The sequence below is a fragment of the Echinops telfairi genome, unplaced genomic scaffold (assembly GCF_000313985.2).
Source record: "Echinops telfairi isolate 266 unplaced genomic scaffold, ASM31398v2 ScPeMD7_2;HRSCAF=8, whole genome shotgun sequence".
Taxonomy (NCBI): Eukaryota; Metazoa; Chordata; class Mammalia; order Afrosoricida; family Tenrecidae; genus Echinops; species Echinops telfairi.
In genome coordinates, this window is record NW_022103898.1 from 4,037,333 (window position 1) to 4,050,942 (window position 13,610).

Genomic DNA, 13,610 nt, shown 5'->3' on the forward strand with positions numbered 1-13,610 from the left:
AGCAGATTCAAAGGGCCGCTGCACGCTGTCCCACCCCCAGGGGTCAGGCCATCACACCTGGATGAAGAGGACCCAGTGGTCTTTTGTTAAAGCTCATTATTCCTGGAGGCACCCAAGGGGTTCGAGTCCCCCCAGAGGCAGCGTGGGAGAAAAGGCCAGGAGACGCGATTCTGAAAGTCCACCAGGGACAGCCCCAATGGCCGTGCTCTGTGCCGACCCTGAGCCCTGGCCAAGGGGCGACCACCTCACAAAGGACACTGACCAACACAAGGCCGACACGCGCCCCCAAAGGGGCGGGCTGTGCACAGTGGGAGTCAGGGGCTCAGGGGTCAGGTGGGATGCAGGGGCCACTGGTCAGACCTCCCAGGCTGCTTTGGCCACCGTGTGGGGGGGCACATGGGTGCAACAAGGGCTAGCCTAACGGCACCCATTCAGCTCTCTGGGGGGCAGAAGACAGTGTCTATGTGGTGGGAGATGGGGGGAGTCCCATGGGGCAGAGGTCAGTGCCTGCACTAAAGGGGTGGGAATATCACCCATGTGGTGGGGGTAGGGGGACAGGAGACACCTCCTCCCCAGGGCCTAGGTGGCACCCACCAGGAAAGGGGACCGAGGCAGACCCGAGGTCAATGCCAGCTCAGTGGGGTGCTGTGGGAGAGTGAGGCCCTATGACCAACAGGGCCAGGATACAGTGAGGTCTGGCCAGCGTGTCCCTACCTGGTATATACCCACCCACCCCCACACCCCGCCACCCCCACTTTAGGGCACAGGCTCTCAGAGAGTGCTGCAGTCTGAGCTCCTCCCACCGCCATCCTGCTCCTGACCCCAACCTGGCTGCCTCCCTCCTGATTTGGGGCTCCCACTACTTTTGCCACACCCCCACTATACAGATAAGGAAACTGAGGCACAGGAGGGCAGCCACCTTCCCAACAAACCTACCCTTTCTCTGTAACCACACAGCAGGGCTTCAAACCAGGAAGCAGGGGCCAAGCTGAGGACCCCCAGCTCTGCCATCACACCCCTCCAGGACATGGGGAGGTGCTCCCCTGATGCTCTGAGGTGGGACCGAGCACCTAGAGAAGCCAAGGGCTTCACACCACTGACAGCAGGGGGTGTGAGGGCACACACAAAGGTGAGGCCCGCGGGCTACATCCCAGCCCTGGGCAGCAGACACCGGCCCTGGCCTGGGCCACCACCAGGCCCACGTACCTGGCTGTGCCCCCATACCTGGCTGTGGCCCCCGTACCTGGGTTTGCCTCCGTACCTGGCTGTGCCCCCATACCTGGCTGTGGCCCCCGTACCTGGCTGTGGCCCTTGTACCTAGCTGTGGCCCATACCTGGATGTAGTCCCCGTACCTAGCTGTGGCCCCACGTACCGGGCCTTCAGCGCCTCCTGGACCCTCTGCTCCAGCTCCAGCCGTCTCTGCCGCTCCCGTTCCAGCTCCTGACGCAGCGTCTCGGCGTTGGTCTCTTCCCGCAGCTTCCGCAGCTCCTCCTCTGTGGGTGTTGGGGGCGAGGGTAGGAGGGGGCCACAGTCACCACCTCGACACCACCAGGAGCCCATGCCAGGACAGCGCAGAGCAGAACCACCTCAGCCTCTATGGGGGGCCAACAAGACCCCCCCCCACCACCTTGCATGGACACTGCTCAGGGCTTCTTGTTGGAAGTGCACCTGCGAGCCTGGGCTCACCTGCTGCCCTCCCCACCCCCGCCTGAGATCGGCAGCAGGTACACCTGTGCACACACTTGGGCATACACCTACGTACACCTCTGAACCCCGGGCCAGGCTGTGTCAGTCAGTGACAAACGTGGTGACCCCGCCAGCTGGGGAGACCCTGTGACCAGGCCGCCCCACTGGACAAGTGCTGGCACCCCAGAACCCAGGTTCCCCACACGGAGCACACGGACCCCAACACCCAGGCTGAGCAGCACACACCCCAGCCTTCCACCAGGGTACCACCATGTCCCCACAAGACAGGCCCACTGGGAGGTTGCTGGGGGGTGGAGGGGGGCGGGGAATGCTGGGGGCACAGGCATCAGAGCTCACTGCAGGACCCCATGAGCAAGGCTCAGGACTCCAGTCTAGTCCCCAGGGGTGGGATTTATGGGGGGCCCAGACATCAGGTTTCACAGCGCGACCCCAGCCTGACCCTTCATCAGGCTCCTGCTCACGCCATGCACACCTGAGCAGGGGACCCATGGGAACACCTTTTCCCAGGGCATGCTCATGACAGATACCTGGGACACTCCTGCCTGACGAGGGTGTCAGTCACATTATAAACAGCTGGGTGCTGGCCCCCACCTGGCCATGGCACTTGGTGGGTGCCTGTGCCCCTTGGTTGGTGGAACTGGTGTCCCTGTAGCACCAGGCTGCATCCTCACCTCATACGTGGTTGGTTCCCCAGGCACGGAGATGGAGCCTCTGCCGCCCACCTCACCACACGCGCCCCCACAGGTCCAGAAATTCCCACAGGCTCCCCCCACCCCATCCCACTCCGGGCCCTCTCCAGCAACAGCCCAGCACATGCCGAGCTCAAGGAGGCTGGCTGGGTGGAGACACGGCCGGGCCAGCTGCATGACACCTGCCAGCCAGGTGCTCACCAGGTGAGGGAGGGGGAGGGGCCTCTCTCTGAGAGTGGGTCCCACTGTGCCCAGCTACCTGTCCTAGTCAGCCTGTCACCCCTCCACTGGTCCTCAGGGAAGGGCACATGCCCCACACAGCTGCTCACCCCCTCCCCCATGAGGGGGCCTCAGAGCAGCAGGGGACCAGTGTCCCCACTCTGGCTCTCCCTGGTCAACGGCCTCCAGCCGCTCTGCCTGCAGGTCACCACATGACCCCTGCTTACGACACCCTCCGTACGCACAGTCCTGGTTGCTGCATGCGCACACCCAGGCACCCTCAGCTCCACCTCTGCCCCACTGCCTGCCCCTGCCACTTACAGGGACCCTGGGGGTAACATCAGCCCTCCCCCCCCCATAACCCAGGATGCCCACCCACCTCCAGGCCCTTCACTCAGTCACATCATGAAGTCCCTTTGTCCTGTGAGGTGACATGTTCCCACGGCCAGGATCGGGGAGGGATGTCACATTGGAGGCTGGGATTTGGCCAACGGGTTCCCCCCAGTGACAAACACCTGGGCCCCAGAATGCTGCCACTGGCCCTGGGGTGGTGGGGGGCAGTGAAGGAACCCTTGAGGTCAGGCACTGCTCTGTGGAGCCAAGACCCTCTCCAAGAATCCCTCTCCCCAAAGCAGCTACAGGCTAAGCAGAACCGTCCAGCCAGCCGAGAGGCCTGGCCACCAGGCCAGAGACTCATCTCCTGGGGTGGGGGGCTCTGGTCCCCGAGTCCTCGCTCAGCGGGAGCTATGGGAAGGCCCGTTCTCAGCTGGTGGCCCTCACAGTGCTACAGACACAACCGCGGCCAGGGGCTTCTCACTGTTCACCTGCCCGGCCTCCCTCTGGGCAGGGCCTGCTTGGTGCCTGCCACACAAAGGCTGAGTTAGCCATGGGCACCCCTGCTGGGGCCCTGAAGAGTGGGGCTCCCGCCCAGTACGGTGACACATTTAGGTCACTGATAGCACCGCTCACCACAGGGCACAGGCGGCAGGATGCCTGGCACGGATTCCGCCTGCCTTTGCCAGTGAGGTGGGGCAGGGTGGGGGGAGGCTGCCTGCAGGGCAGGAAATGCTGAGCTGGCTTCTCAGAAGGTCACCTCTGGGCCCGGCGACCCAGGGGGACAGGTGCTCTAGGAGTGGGATCCCCTCTTCCTCTCCAGCACCTTCTTCCTTGCTCTGCGTCTGCCCAGTCCACCCATCCAGCTGCCCCGAGCTCCCCCAGCCCTAAATACCACCTCTCCACTCACCCCAGAACCCAGAGCCCGGCCTCTCCCACTGCTGTGGACACACAGGGCATGGAAGGCACAGCAGGCTGTTGTCTGCGGCTGTCAGCCCAGCACCGACTCGTAGCGGAACGCACCCCGGTCCTGCGCCGTCCTCACAAGTGTCCTGAGGTTGGAGCCCAGCTATCAGGTCGGCTCGTCAAGGGCCTTCCTCTCTCAACCACACGACGGCCTTTCCAGGGTCTGGTTTTCCTGACGACATGCCAGAGCGCAGGGGGAGACGTCTCGCCACCCTGGCCTTTCAGGACTATTCCAGACGTGCTTCCTCCAAGCCAGACGCTTGTCCTTCTGAGAGTCCGTGGCACGTCCCCTCTTCCTCTCCAGCACCTTCTTCCTTGCTCTGCGTCTGCCGAGACAGGCACCGGAGGGCACTGGACAGACCCCTGCTGGCGTCAGGTGCACCCTGGCCCAGTGGGCTCTGTGCTCGTCAGTACTTGAACGCTAGGCACGGGACGTGTCCTGTGGACGCAGCTCGATCTCCTCAGCGACGATCTCCGAAACCGTTGGCACTGACCTCCCACCATGCATGCTGACGTGTGTCCGTCGAGCGAGACAAAGGATGTCCCCGTGCACTTTCTCCCAGGCCCTCTCACCTGGGAGTTCTCTCTGTGGGCCTCCCTCTCCACGGGAGCGTGTCAATGTGCCGAGACCGCGCATGGAGTTATTAACCCCAGGAGGCCGGTTTCAGTCACGAGAGCATCGGCTTCAGTGACGCAGACTAGCGCAGTCAAAGACTGCTTGAAGCGTAACCGCCAAGGGGAAAAGAAGACGCGTGGACTGGCCGACCACCTACTCCACCCTTCCGAGCCATGAACCCATGACCCCCAATGCCGCACACCGTTCGATACTATAAAACTCGTATAAATATGTAGCGTCACACGGTTTGATTTCTAAGTTAACAGCATGTCGTGGCATTGTTTAAGTAAGTTTTTTTTTTTTTTTTTAAAGAAAAGATGTGGTTGCGTTCACATGCCACTGGGCATGCATCCCCAGAGAGGGCTCGAGAAAAATGCCGGCTGACCTGGGATTAGTCTTTTGAAGCAAATTTGCCCAACACGGCTCTCAAGTTGGGGGTTCATCTCCTGAGCCCCAGCCAGCCCCAACAGCACCAGGTAGGCGGCCCATGGCAGTGCCCACCACCCCCGATCCCCCCAAGTGCTCCCCTCCCGCATGCACACCACGGCACTCTCCACCAACCCCGGTCAATTCCACAGGGCTGGGTGAGCTGCAGCAGCTGCCCAGGGAGCAGGGCCCGACTGCCCCCCAGGGAAGGGGCTGAACAAAAGGCATGGGAGTTGGAGGCTCTCTTTGAACCTGCAGGAGCAGACCTCTCAAACAAGGATCCTCCTGGCACCCAACCCAACAGGCCCCACTTCAGCCAGAAATAAAAGTCAAGTGACAGACTTTAAATAAACCTCCTTCCAGTCAGCCGGCCGTCTGAGCTTGGGGCCGACAGAAAGCAGCCCTGCCACCTGGTCGGGTGGGGGCCGGAGCCACAGAAGTCCGACCTGCTGAGCCCCATCCCTCTTTCAGTGAACGCTCGCCTGGCCGCCCATCTCTAGGCAGCTGGCCAACTCACCAGCAAGAGGCCTTTCTAGAAGCTCAAGCCACACCCTCCCCACTGCTCCTGCCGCAGTGGCCAGAGAGCCGAGTGGGAACAACTGGCCAACCTTGCCTTCCCAGTGCTCGAACCAGTCGGAGTCAGGGGCTTCCCCGCCTGGCTTGACCTCCGTCTATCTCAGGGAGACAGCCTACCCTGACTGAAACCCCGCCCCCATTTTCCCTGGGCACCTGTCCTACCAGGCTCCTGAGAAAGGAACACTGATGGTGCTGGATGCTACGGGTTAAGATGCTAACTGCAAGGTCAGCGGTTCGAACCCACCAGCCGCTCAGCTGAAGCAAACGATGAGGCTTTTGACCCCTATACAGATTTAAAGTCTCAGAACCCCCCCCAAGGGGCAGTTCTACACCGCCGTACGGAGCCATCGCGATGAGTCGGCAGGGACTCAGAGGCAGGGAGCGGATGCAGTTGCCGGTTCCGACTCAGGCGACCACAGTGGAGCGAAACACGGCCTGGCCCTCGCCATCCTCACAGTCGCTACGTTGATGCCCACTGTGGCAGCCACTGGTCAGTGGGTCCACCTCGCCAAAGGTCCCTCTCTCTTTTGCTGCCCCTCCACCTCACCGAGCAGGATGTCTTTTCTGGGACTGGTGTCTCCCGATCACATGTCCAGGATATGTGAGAGAAGTCTCTAAGGAGCATTCTGACTGTCACTTTTTCAGGACAGTTTCCAGCAGTCCCCGGTACTTTCCCGATTCTTCTCCAGCGCCATCTTTCCGGTGCATGGCTTCCTCTGCTGTCTTCCTGGCTCGGGAAGAGGAGGCGGCTGACAGCACCCTGGCTTGGGCCGGGGCGCATCTTTGTCCTCAGAGTGATATCCATGCTTGTCAACGTTTTCAGAAAGGTCTCCTGTGGCAGAATGGAGCCCAGGTGGAGTAGTGGTTACATGCTGGGCTGCTAACCACAAGGTCGGCAGTTCGAAACCAGCAGCTATTCTGAGGGAGAAAGACAAGGCTTTCCACTCCCATCAAGAATTGCAGTCTCGGAAACCCACAGGCACCATTCTACTCTGTCCTGCAGGGTGGCTGTAAGTCAGGGCCAACTCAGGGGCCATGAGTTTGGTGTGAGTTTGTGCCCATTCATCCACATGTGCACTGAGCACCTACTGGCTGCCAGCCCTGGGCAAGTCCCAGGCCCCACTGCATGCCTTAGCCAATGCACTGTCCACCCCTCACCCTGCACCTAGGTTCCATGTGACCTGCTTGACAGCCATGAGGTCCAGACTCCTGCCGGGAGCCACCAAGATTACTGCCTTGACTCAGAGGGAGGCTCAGGCACTCCCCAGTGGGCCCCAGCGCCCTCACCTCTCACGCAGGCAGGACACCAAAGTAGGGTCAGGGGACCACAGCAGAGCTCGGGGCCCCCCAGCCCCTCATAGCCCCTTCTAGAACCATCTCCCAAGAGCATCTGGCAGACGTGTCCCTGTGGCTGAGCTGCAGAGGGCCCAAGACCAGCTCGGCATGGAATTGCGGAACTTTCCAGAAGCACAAAACTCTGACACAGTCCGAGTTAACCAGTGCCGGGACCCGTGAAGAGGCCGGGAAAATGCTCCAAGGCCACACCGTCTCCGATCCACAATGGCCTCCCGCCCCAGCAGAGACTTGGGGCAGCAGACTGCCGGGGATGCCATGCGGATCACAATTGTGACCCCACGTGTCCTCCAGCCAGCTCCCGACGGCAGTACAGCAGGCAAGTCATCCAACCCACCCCCTTCCCCATGCCCCGTCCTGTCCCCTCCCACCCCTGCCTCCGTGCTGTTCCCGCCCCCATCCTGTCCCTGCCCCTGTGCTGTCCCAGTCCCCATCCCCAAGGGACGCTCACGGAGAAAGTGCTTTTCCAGCAGGGCGATTTCCAGGTGCCCTTTGATCTCATTCAGCCGGTCCGACTCTGTCCTGTTGAAGTCCTGGACTCCGGCAGCCATGATGAGGGTCCCCGGGCCAGCCTGTGAGAGAGCAGAGGCGCTCAAAGCAGCTCTAACACCTCCTCCTCCTCCCGCAGTCCTCCAAGATGCACAGGCCCCGAGGGGGGCGATGTGGGGCGCCTTCCGGAACTGGGGCCAGGAACATCTCAGACCCCTCAGAAAGCCGGCCACTAGGAAACCAACTAAGAAGAGGCTAAACTTCCACCCAGAACGCTGCCAGGCTCGGGCCCCGGCCGTCACCAGCCTGACCTTCAGCGGTGGTGGCAGCGGCACCCAGCAATTCACTGCTGCCGCCACCGCCACTGGGCGCTGAGGAGCTGGGGAGGCGGGCAGGCCTGGGTGCACACGGGGCCAGTCCGAGACAGCACGGGGCATGTGACCTGTCAAGCTCAGAGCCCCTTACTGGGAGCTGCAGGGCAGGGACCTGGGGGAGGGCCAGGGGACAGGGAGGTGCTAGAGGGCAATGGAGGAGGGGCGGGGACAGGGGTAAGGGAGAGGCCATAGCCACAGCCCACCAGCTGGGCTGAGAGGGCAACCCGGGTGGTGGCCGGGCCCTGAGACCAAGGCACCGGGACTGGACTCGGCAGGCCTGTAGCAGCTGCTCAGGTTACAGGCTCCCCATGTGCAGCTGGGACACGGGTGCTGGCAGGCAGGGGGAGGAGCTGGGGCAGCCTGCCCACCTGGGCGTGCCAGGGGCTGGCTTTCAGCCCACGAGCTGCCACAGTGGCCCAGCGGCCTCCCACCCACCCCACCCCCACACACCAGGGGCTTGAGGCCCAGCCTCGTCTCCTTGACCCCCTCGGGCAGATCTGCCCAGGCCAGCATCGGGTGGCCTTGCAATAACCCACGTCCCCTGCTTGCAGCAGCAGCCAAGAGGACAGGAAACCTTAGGGACAGCAGGTTTGGGGTGTCTGACCTCTGGGACATTCACCTGCCCCGTCCTGGGCCTGAGCTTCTGTAGGCTGAGATCCCTGAGTGTCCCCAGAACCCAGACAGGGCAGGCACTGCCTGAGGTCGGCAGGCAAGAAAAAGGGAACCATGAACACCAGGCTCACAAGGACCCCACTCAGCAGGCTGGGACCCCTGCTGAACAGGTGTGGCCCCACCTGGGCTCCAGGCTGGTGTTGGTGGCTGGGGGGGGTGGGGGGTGTCATTTCATGGTCCCTGCCATCAGGGCCTGGCCTGAGGGGGCACAGCGGGCAGGGAGCAGAGGGGTGTGTGCGGGCCTCCCCCTGGCACCCCGCCTTTCCTGGCCAGAGCAGAGGGGGCAGGACAGACACGAGGAGCCTCACAGAGGCCGAGAGCAGCTTTTCCTCATCAATATTTCACGGTCATGAATAATTGCAGCGGCCTGCACACTGACAGCACCCAGACGCTTGTATCGTGTCCACTCTAACCACCCCCCTGAAGTGGAGGATACAAGGCTACAGGGACAATGCCCCAACAAGTGTCAGGGGCTCTCCGATTCAGGGTGGGGCCAGCCTTCAGTCCCCCACATCAAGCCCCCCCCTCCCCCCACCAACTAGGGAATGGGGCCGCCCTGCCTCAATCCCTCTCCTCCGCCACTGCCTCACTCTGACCTGACCCTGGGCCCTTGCCTCAGCCAGGTGCTGACCTGCCACCCACCAACATGGCACCTAGAACCTGGTCCCCTGTGGACCCCGCTGTCTACCCCCCATCCGGCCCTGCGACCCTCCCTGCACCATCATCACTGTCTGTTCACACTTCTGCCCCCCTATCAGGGGTGCCCACACAGCGCCCCCAATGAGCCCCCAGAACAGTCAGCTCTCACACTGACACCCCCCACCCCACCCAAGAGTCTGCACTCCTCCCCCTGCCCACTAAACCCAGGTCTCCACTGGCAGGATCAGAGGCCTGGAGCCGACACGCCCTCCCTCTTCCCCCTAACCAGTGAGCTCCGAATCCCCAGTCTGGGTGCTCTCCCCACCCACAGCCCCACCCAGGCATCTCTCCTGGTCTCAACTGACAGGTAAAGGCACCTGGAGGCAGGACACTGTCAGTCAATGTCCCCAAATGAACCCAGCCTATCCTCTTGCTCACAGGAGCTCCCAGAGGTAGGCCAGCGGGCGGGGAGGGCAGGGCGCGGGGCCAGACTGAGGCAGTGGTGTGAGGGGTGATGTGCAGGTAGGGGGTCCCCTCTCTTGGAACCCCCAGACCTCACCATCCACCTGCTTGCCCAAGGCAGGCCTGGCTTGAACCCAGTGCTCAGCTCGATCCCAGTGGCTCCTGGCTCTGGGGAAGGGCACATCTCACAGGTTCTACCCACCTGACCATAGTGGAGATGGGTACCCCCTACTGCATGTGCTCCCACACCGGGTATCCCCACACCAGATGCCCTCACACTACAGGCACCCCCACTCACTAGGTGCTCCCCCTACCAGGTGACTGCACACGGCAGGCACCCCCATACCCAGTACCCCACCCCAGGAGCCCTCTCCAAGGTGACCCTACAGCAGGTGTCCCCACACCCAATAGGGCATCCCCGTGCCCTGTGCCAGAGCCTGCGGGCTGGGACCCTCGGCAGCACTGCTGTTAGGTGTCCAGCCCCCTGGCCCACCTCCTGCTGCCCACCCTCATGTGCACTCAAACAGGAGTGCACTGCTGGTAGGGGCTGGGTCTCTACCTCCACTCTCACCAGAGCCTGGTGGATCCACTTTCTCACCGCTCCCCTGACCCCCGAGCCCTGACTGAACGGACAGAGTACAGACAGACAGCATGGCCATGGCTCTGCCCCCTCCCCGTCAGGGTCGCCTCCACAGGCCAGACCCTCATTCCAAGGGTCCCCACCACCCAGATCCTGGACCCCAGCCCTCCAGGCAGACTGCTATTTTTCCAGCCCTGCCGCCCGCAGCCCTCTGCACAGCGGCTGGGCTGCCGTGAGCACCAGAAGCAGGGCAGTGTCCTGCAGCCTGGCGGGCCCCAGAGGCAGCTGTCCCTTATTCACCCATGCCACGTCCTGTCAGCCTGCAGCAATATGGCAGGCCCAGAGGCCACTAGCACCCACCACTGGCGGGAGACTGTCTCACCCTTGAGGGCCATGGCAGGCCCAGGCCAAGCTCAGTGGCTCTGTGAGGCCAGAAGAGGCCACAGTGGGGCCCCCGCCACCACTGGGCTGATTTTCAAAAGCTTCCGGCAGTCAGGGATCATCTGTGTCTGTCCCCTGCCAAGCAAGGTGCACAGTGGGTGCACACTGCCCACGGTCCCAGACAGACTCTGCAGGGCTGACCAAGACTCAGGGACAGGCACCCGGGCCCAGCCAAGTGGGCAAGACAAGCCCTTGAGGGCAGACAGGTGGGGGTCCCTGCCTCAGACAGCATTCTGCCTGCCCCCTACCCCCACCCATGCCAGGGCTCCCAAGGGTGCCTTCTATCTGAGACACCCCTCAGGAGGCAGAGGGTCCAATAGGGGACCCTCCCAAGGGGAGAACCCATCCTGCCACTGAGCAGGGCTGAGAGCCCCACCCCATGAGCCCCGCGGGAGGCGGGCATGGGCACAGGTCACAATGAGCGGGACACACCGTGTCTGCCTGCCTGCCTCTCCTCAGCTTGGCAGAAGCAGACCCACGAGGGCCATGCTCTCTCAGCATCGGAGGACAAGGACAGCCCCCCGCCACCCAAGGGGACACCCCCTTCAGTCCAACATCCCACCCCCATCCCCCGGGACAGGGCCCAAGGCCAGACTGGGGCAGCTCCCCATTCTTCCATCCCTATGGAGACGGGGTACAGAGTCCACTGCCCAAGCTATGCCAGCCCCCCATCTTCACCCGACCACTGGGGTGGGGCCATAGGCAGCACTCCCTGCCCAACCCCTCAGGGAAGGGCAGGGGGTGCCAGGCACTCACGGGGTCCCTCAGCTCCTCGCTGTCTCGGGCCGCCACGCTCCGAGGGGCCTTCAGGGGCGGCTCGTCTCCACACTCGGTGTCCGAGGCGGTGGGCGACTCCACCAGGTCGGGGAAGTCCTCGCGCTTGTGACCTCTGAACCGGATGCGGTCCAGCCTCCTTAGCATGTTCAGCACCGGGCCTCTCTGCTTCACCTTAACATGACGGCAGGGCTCCCTGTGGGAAAGGGGGGGGAGGGCCGTCACACACCCACGAGGGCTCACCCTACCGCCCACACATTCCCTATTCTTAACAGAAATGGGCGCACCGAAAGGGGCATTTGTGGCAGACGCAAAGGTTAGGACGTGTGACCTGTGCCTCACAGCAGATCATCCCAGAAACCGAGAGAGGGCAAAGTCTCACGACCAAGGAAGCCCACCAGCCACCGGGGGTGAGGGCCCCTGGGGGGACCCTGTGGTGGACAAAAGACAGCTGGGTACAGGGTGCTGGGCTAGAATGGAGAGCAACTAACATTACCTTTTCCACTTCTACCTCCACCACCACCTCCACCTCCTCTTCTACGATCACCTCCACCTCCACCTCCTCTTCTACCACCGCCACCTCCATCTCCATCACCACCTCTGCCTCCACCACCTCCACCACCACCTCCACCTCTTCTACGATCACCTCCACCTCCATCTCCTCTTCTACCACCGCCACCTCCATCTCCATCACCACCTCCACCTCCTCTACCACCTCCACCACCACCTCCACCTCTTCTACGATGACCTCCACCTCCATCTCCTCTTCTACCACCGCCACCTCCATCTCCATCACCACCTCCACCTCCTCTACCACCTCCACCACCACTGCCACCTCCATCACCACCTCCTCCTCCACCCCACCCCCCCCCATGCAGAGTCCAACCTCCCAGAAGAGGATCTGGGCCTGAGTCACAGGCCAAAGGCACCAGCAATCCCCGCCCACCCTGCGCACTTGCTCAGAGAGGCAGCACCTGCACCTGCCGGAGGACAGACAGACGGGGCCACAGGGAGGGCAAGGGTGAGCAACACCAGTGTGGGGCTGGCCCCTCAGTGATGTGGCAAAGTGGGCGGGGCCGTTGGATGGGGCCCGGACCCCACCCCAATAAAAAGCTGGCACCAGACCCACCAGCAGCACAGCAATGCTGTTAGAGGCCCTGCTACCCAAAGCAGCGAACCAGGAGGAAATAGGCCGTGGAGCCCGCCACGTGGGCAGCAGCACTCAGGAAGTGCATGCCCAAGAGCCACCTGGAGAACCCGGCCTCTCATGGCTGACGGTCACTGCACGGAAGGCGGCCAATGGTGACCAAACACCACTAGGGCGGCCCCCGTGACAGGAAACCACCCCTCTCCAGAGGGTCACAGGAGGAAGCTTCCAAGTGCCAGCCCACGCCGGGAAAGAGCCGCACCCATGAGTCACCGGCCAGGGCAGACGCAGACAACAAGTGGACGGTCCCCTCCACTTGTCTATAAAACTGGCAGAGTCCGCCAGACGGAAACCAGAGGCCGAGTATCCACACACGGGAGTCAAGTCCAACCTTTCTGGAAGGCAGCCTGGGGTGTCCAGACCTGCGCCAGGTATGCACACGCAGACGCTGAGATCGCAAGGGCAGAAAGGAGGCTCCCCACTGCGTTTCCCAGTGTCACAACGCACGAGACATCGTCACGGGACTGCACGGCTGTTTCTGTGCATGGTGTGTGAGCATGAGTGGGCTGCACACAACTGGAGGGAATCTTACAAAATCACTGTACCTCGGAACGGCTTCACTGACACCCGTGCTCTTTGCTCAGGGTTCACCAGCCGTGTGGAGGGCTGACAACACGACAGGGTGGAACCACCCCAGTGGGCTCCCGAGAGGGCAACTCTTCACAGGAGCAGAAAGGCCCGTCTTTCTCCCGAGGAGTGGCTGTTGGTTTCAAACTCCTGACCGCATAGCAAGCAGCCCAGCTCAGAACCCACTCAAAATTACAGCCATCCTGTTGATGCAGACTCACAGTGACCCTAACGGATAGGGTGGAATTGCCCATGGGTTTCCTAGACCACAACTCTATCACAAGTGTACAAGTGTCGAAAGAACCGTCTTTGGCCCAAGCTTCCGACCTTTCGCCCGAGCTTCTGACTTTGCAGTCAGCAGCCCAACCTGTACCCACAACGCCACAGGGGCTCCTAAGCACACCTGAAGAGTTCGGCTCGCCCTTATGAGTTGAGTTGCTCACTGCAGGCCCGGAAGTTCGAACCCACCAGCTGCTCTTTGGGAGAAAGATGAGGCTTTCTGTGCCCGCGAAGAAACCC

General features: G+C 62.4%; 1 protein-coding gene across 1 annotated transcript in view; it reads right to left on the reverse strand.

Moving 5' to 3' along the window:
- Positions 1 to 13,610, reverse strand: part of GRAMD4 (GRAM domain containing 4) — a 30,692-nt gene that overhangs the window by 15,035 nt on the left and 2,047 nt on the right. The window contains exons 2-4 of the mRNA XM_004700218.3: positions 11,300 to 11,513; positions 7,338 to 7,458; positions 1,374 to 1,494 (exon numbers count right to left, since the gene is read on the reverse strand). Of these exons, the coding sequence (XP_004700275.1) occupies positions 1,374 to 1,494; positions 7,338 to 7,458; positions 11,300 to 11,464 (407 nt within the window). The 5' untranslated portion in view covers positions 11,465 to 11,513. The remainder of the gene's footprint in view (positions 1 to 1,373; positions 1,495 to 7,337; positions 7,459 to 11,299; positions 11,514 to 13,610) is intronic.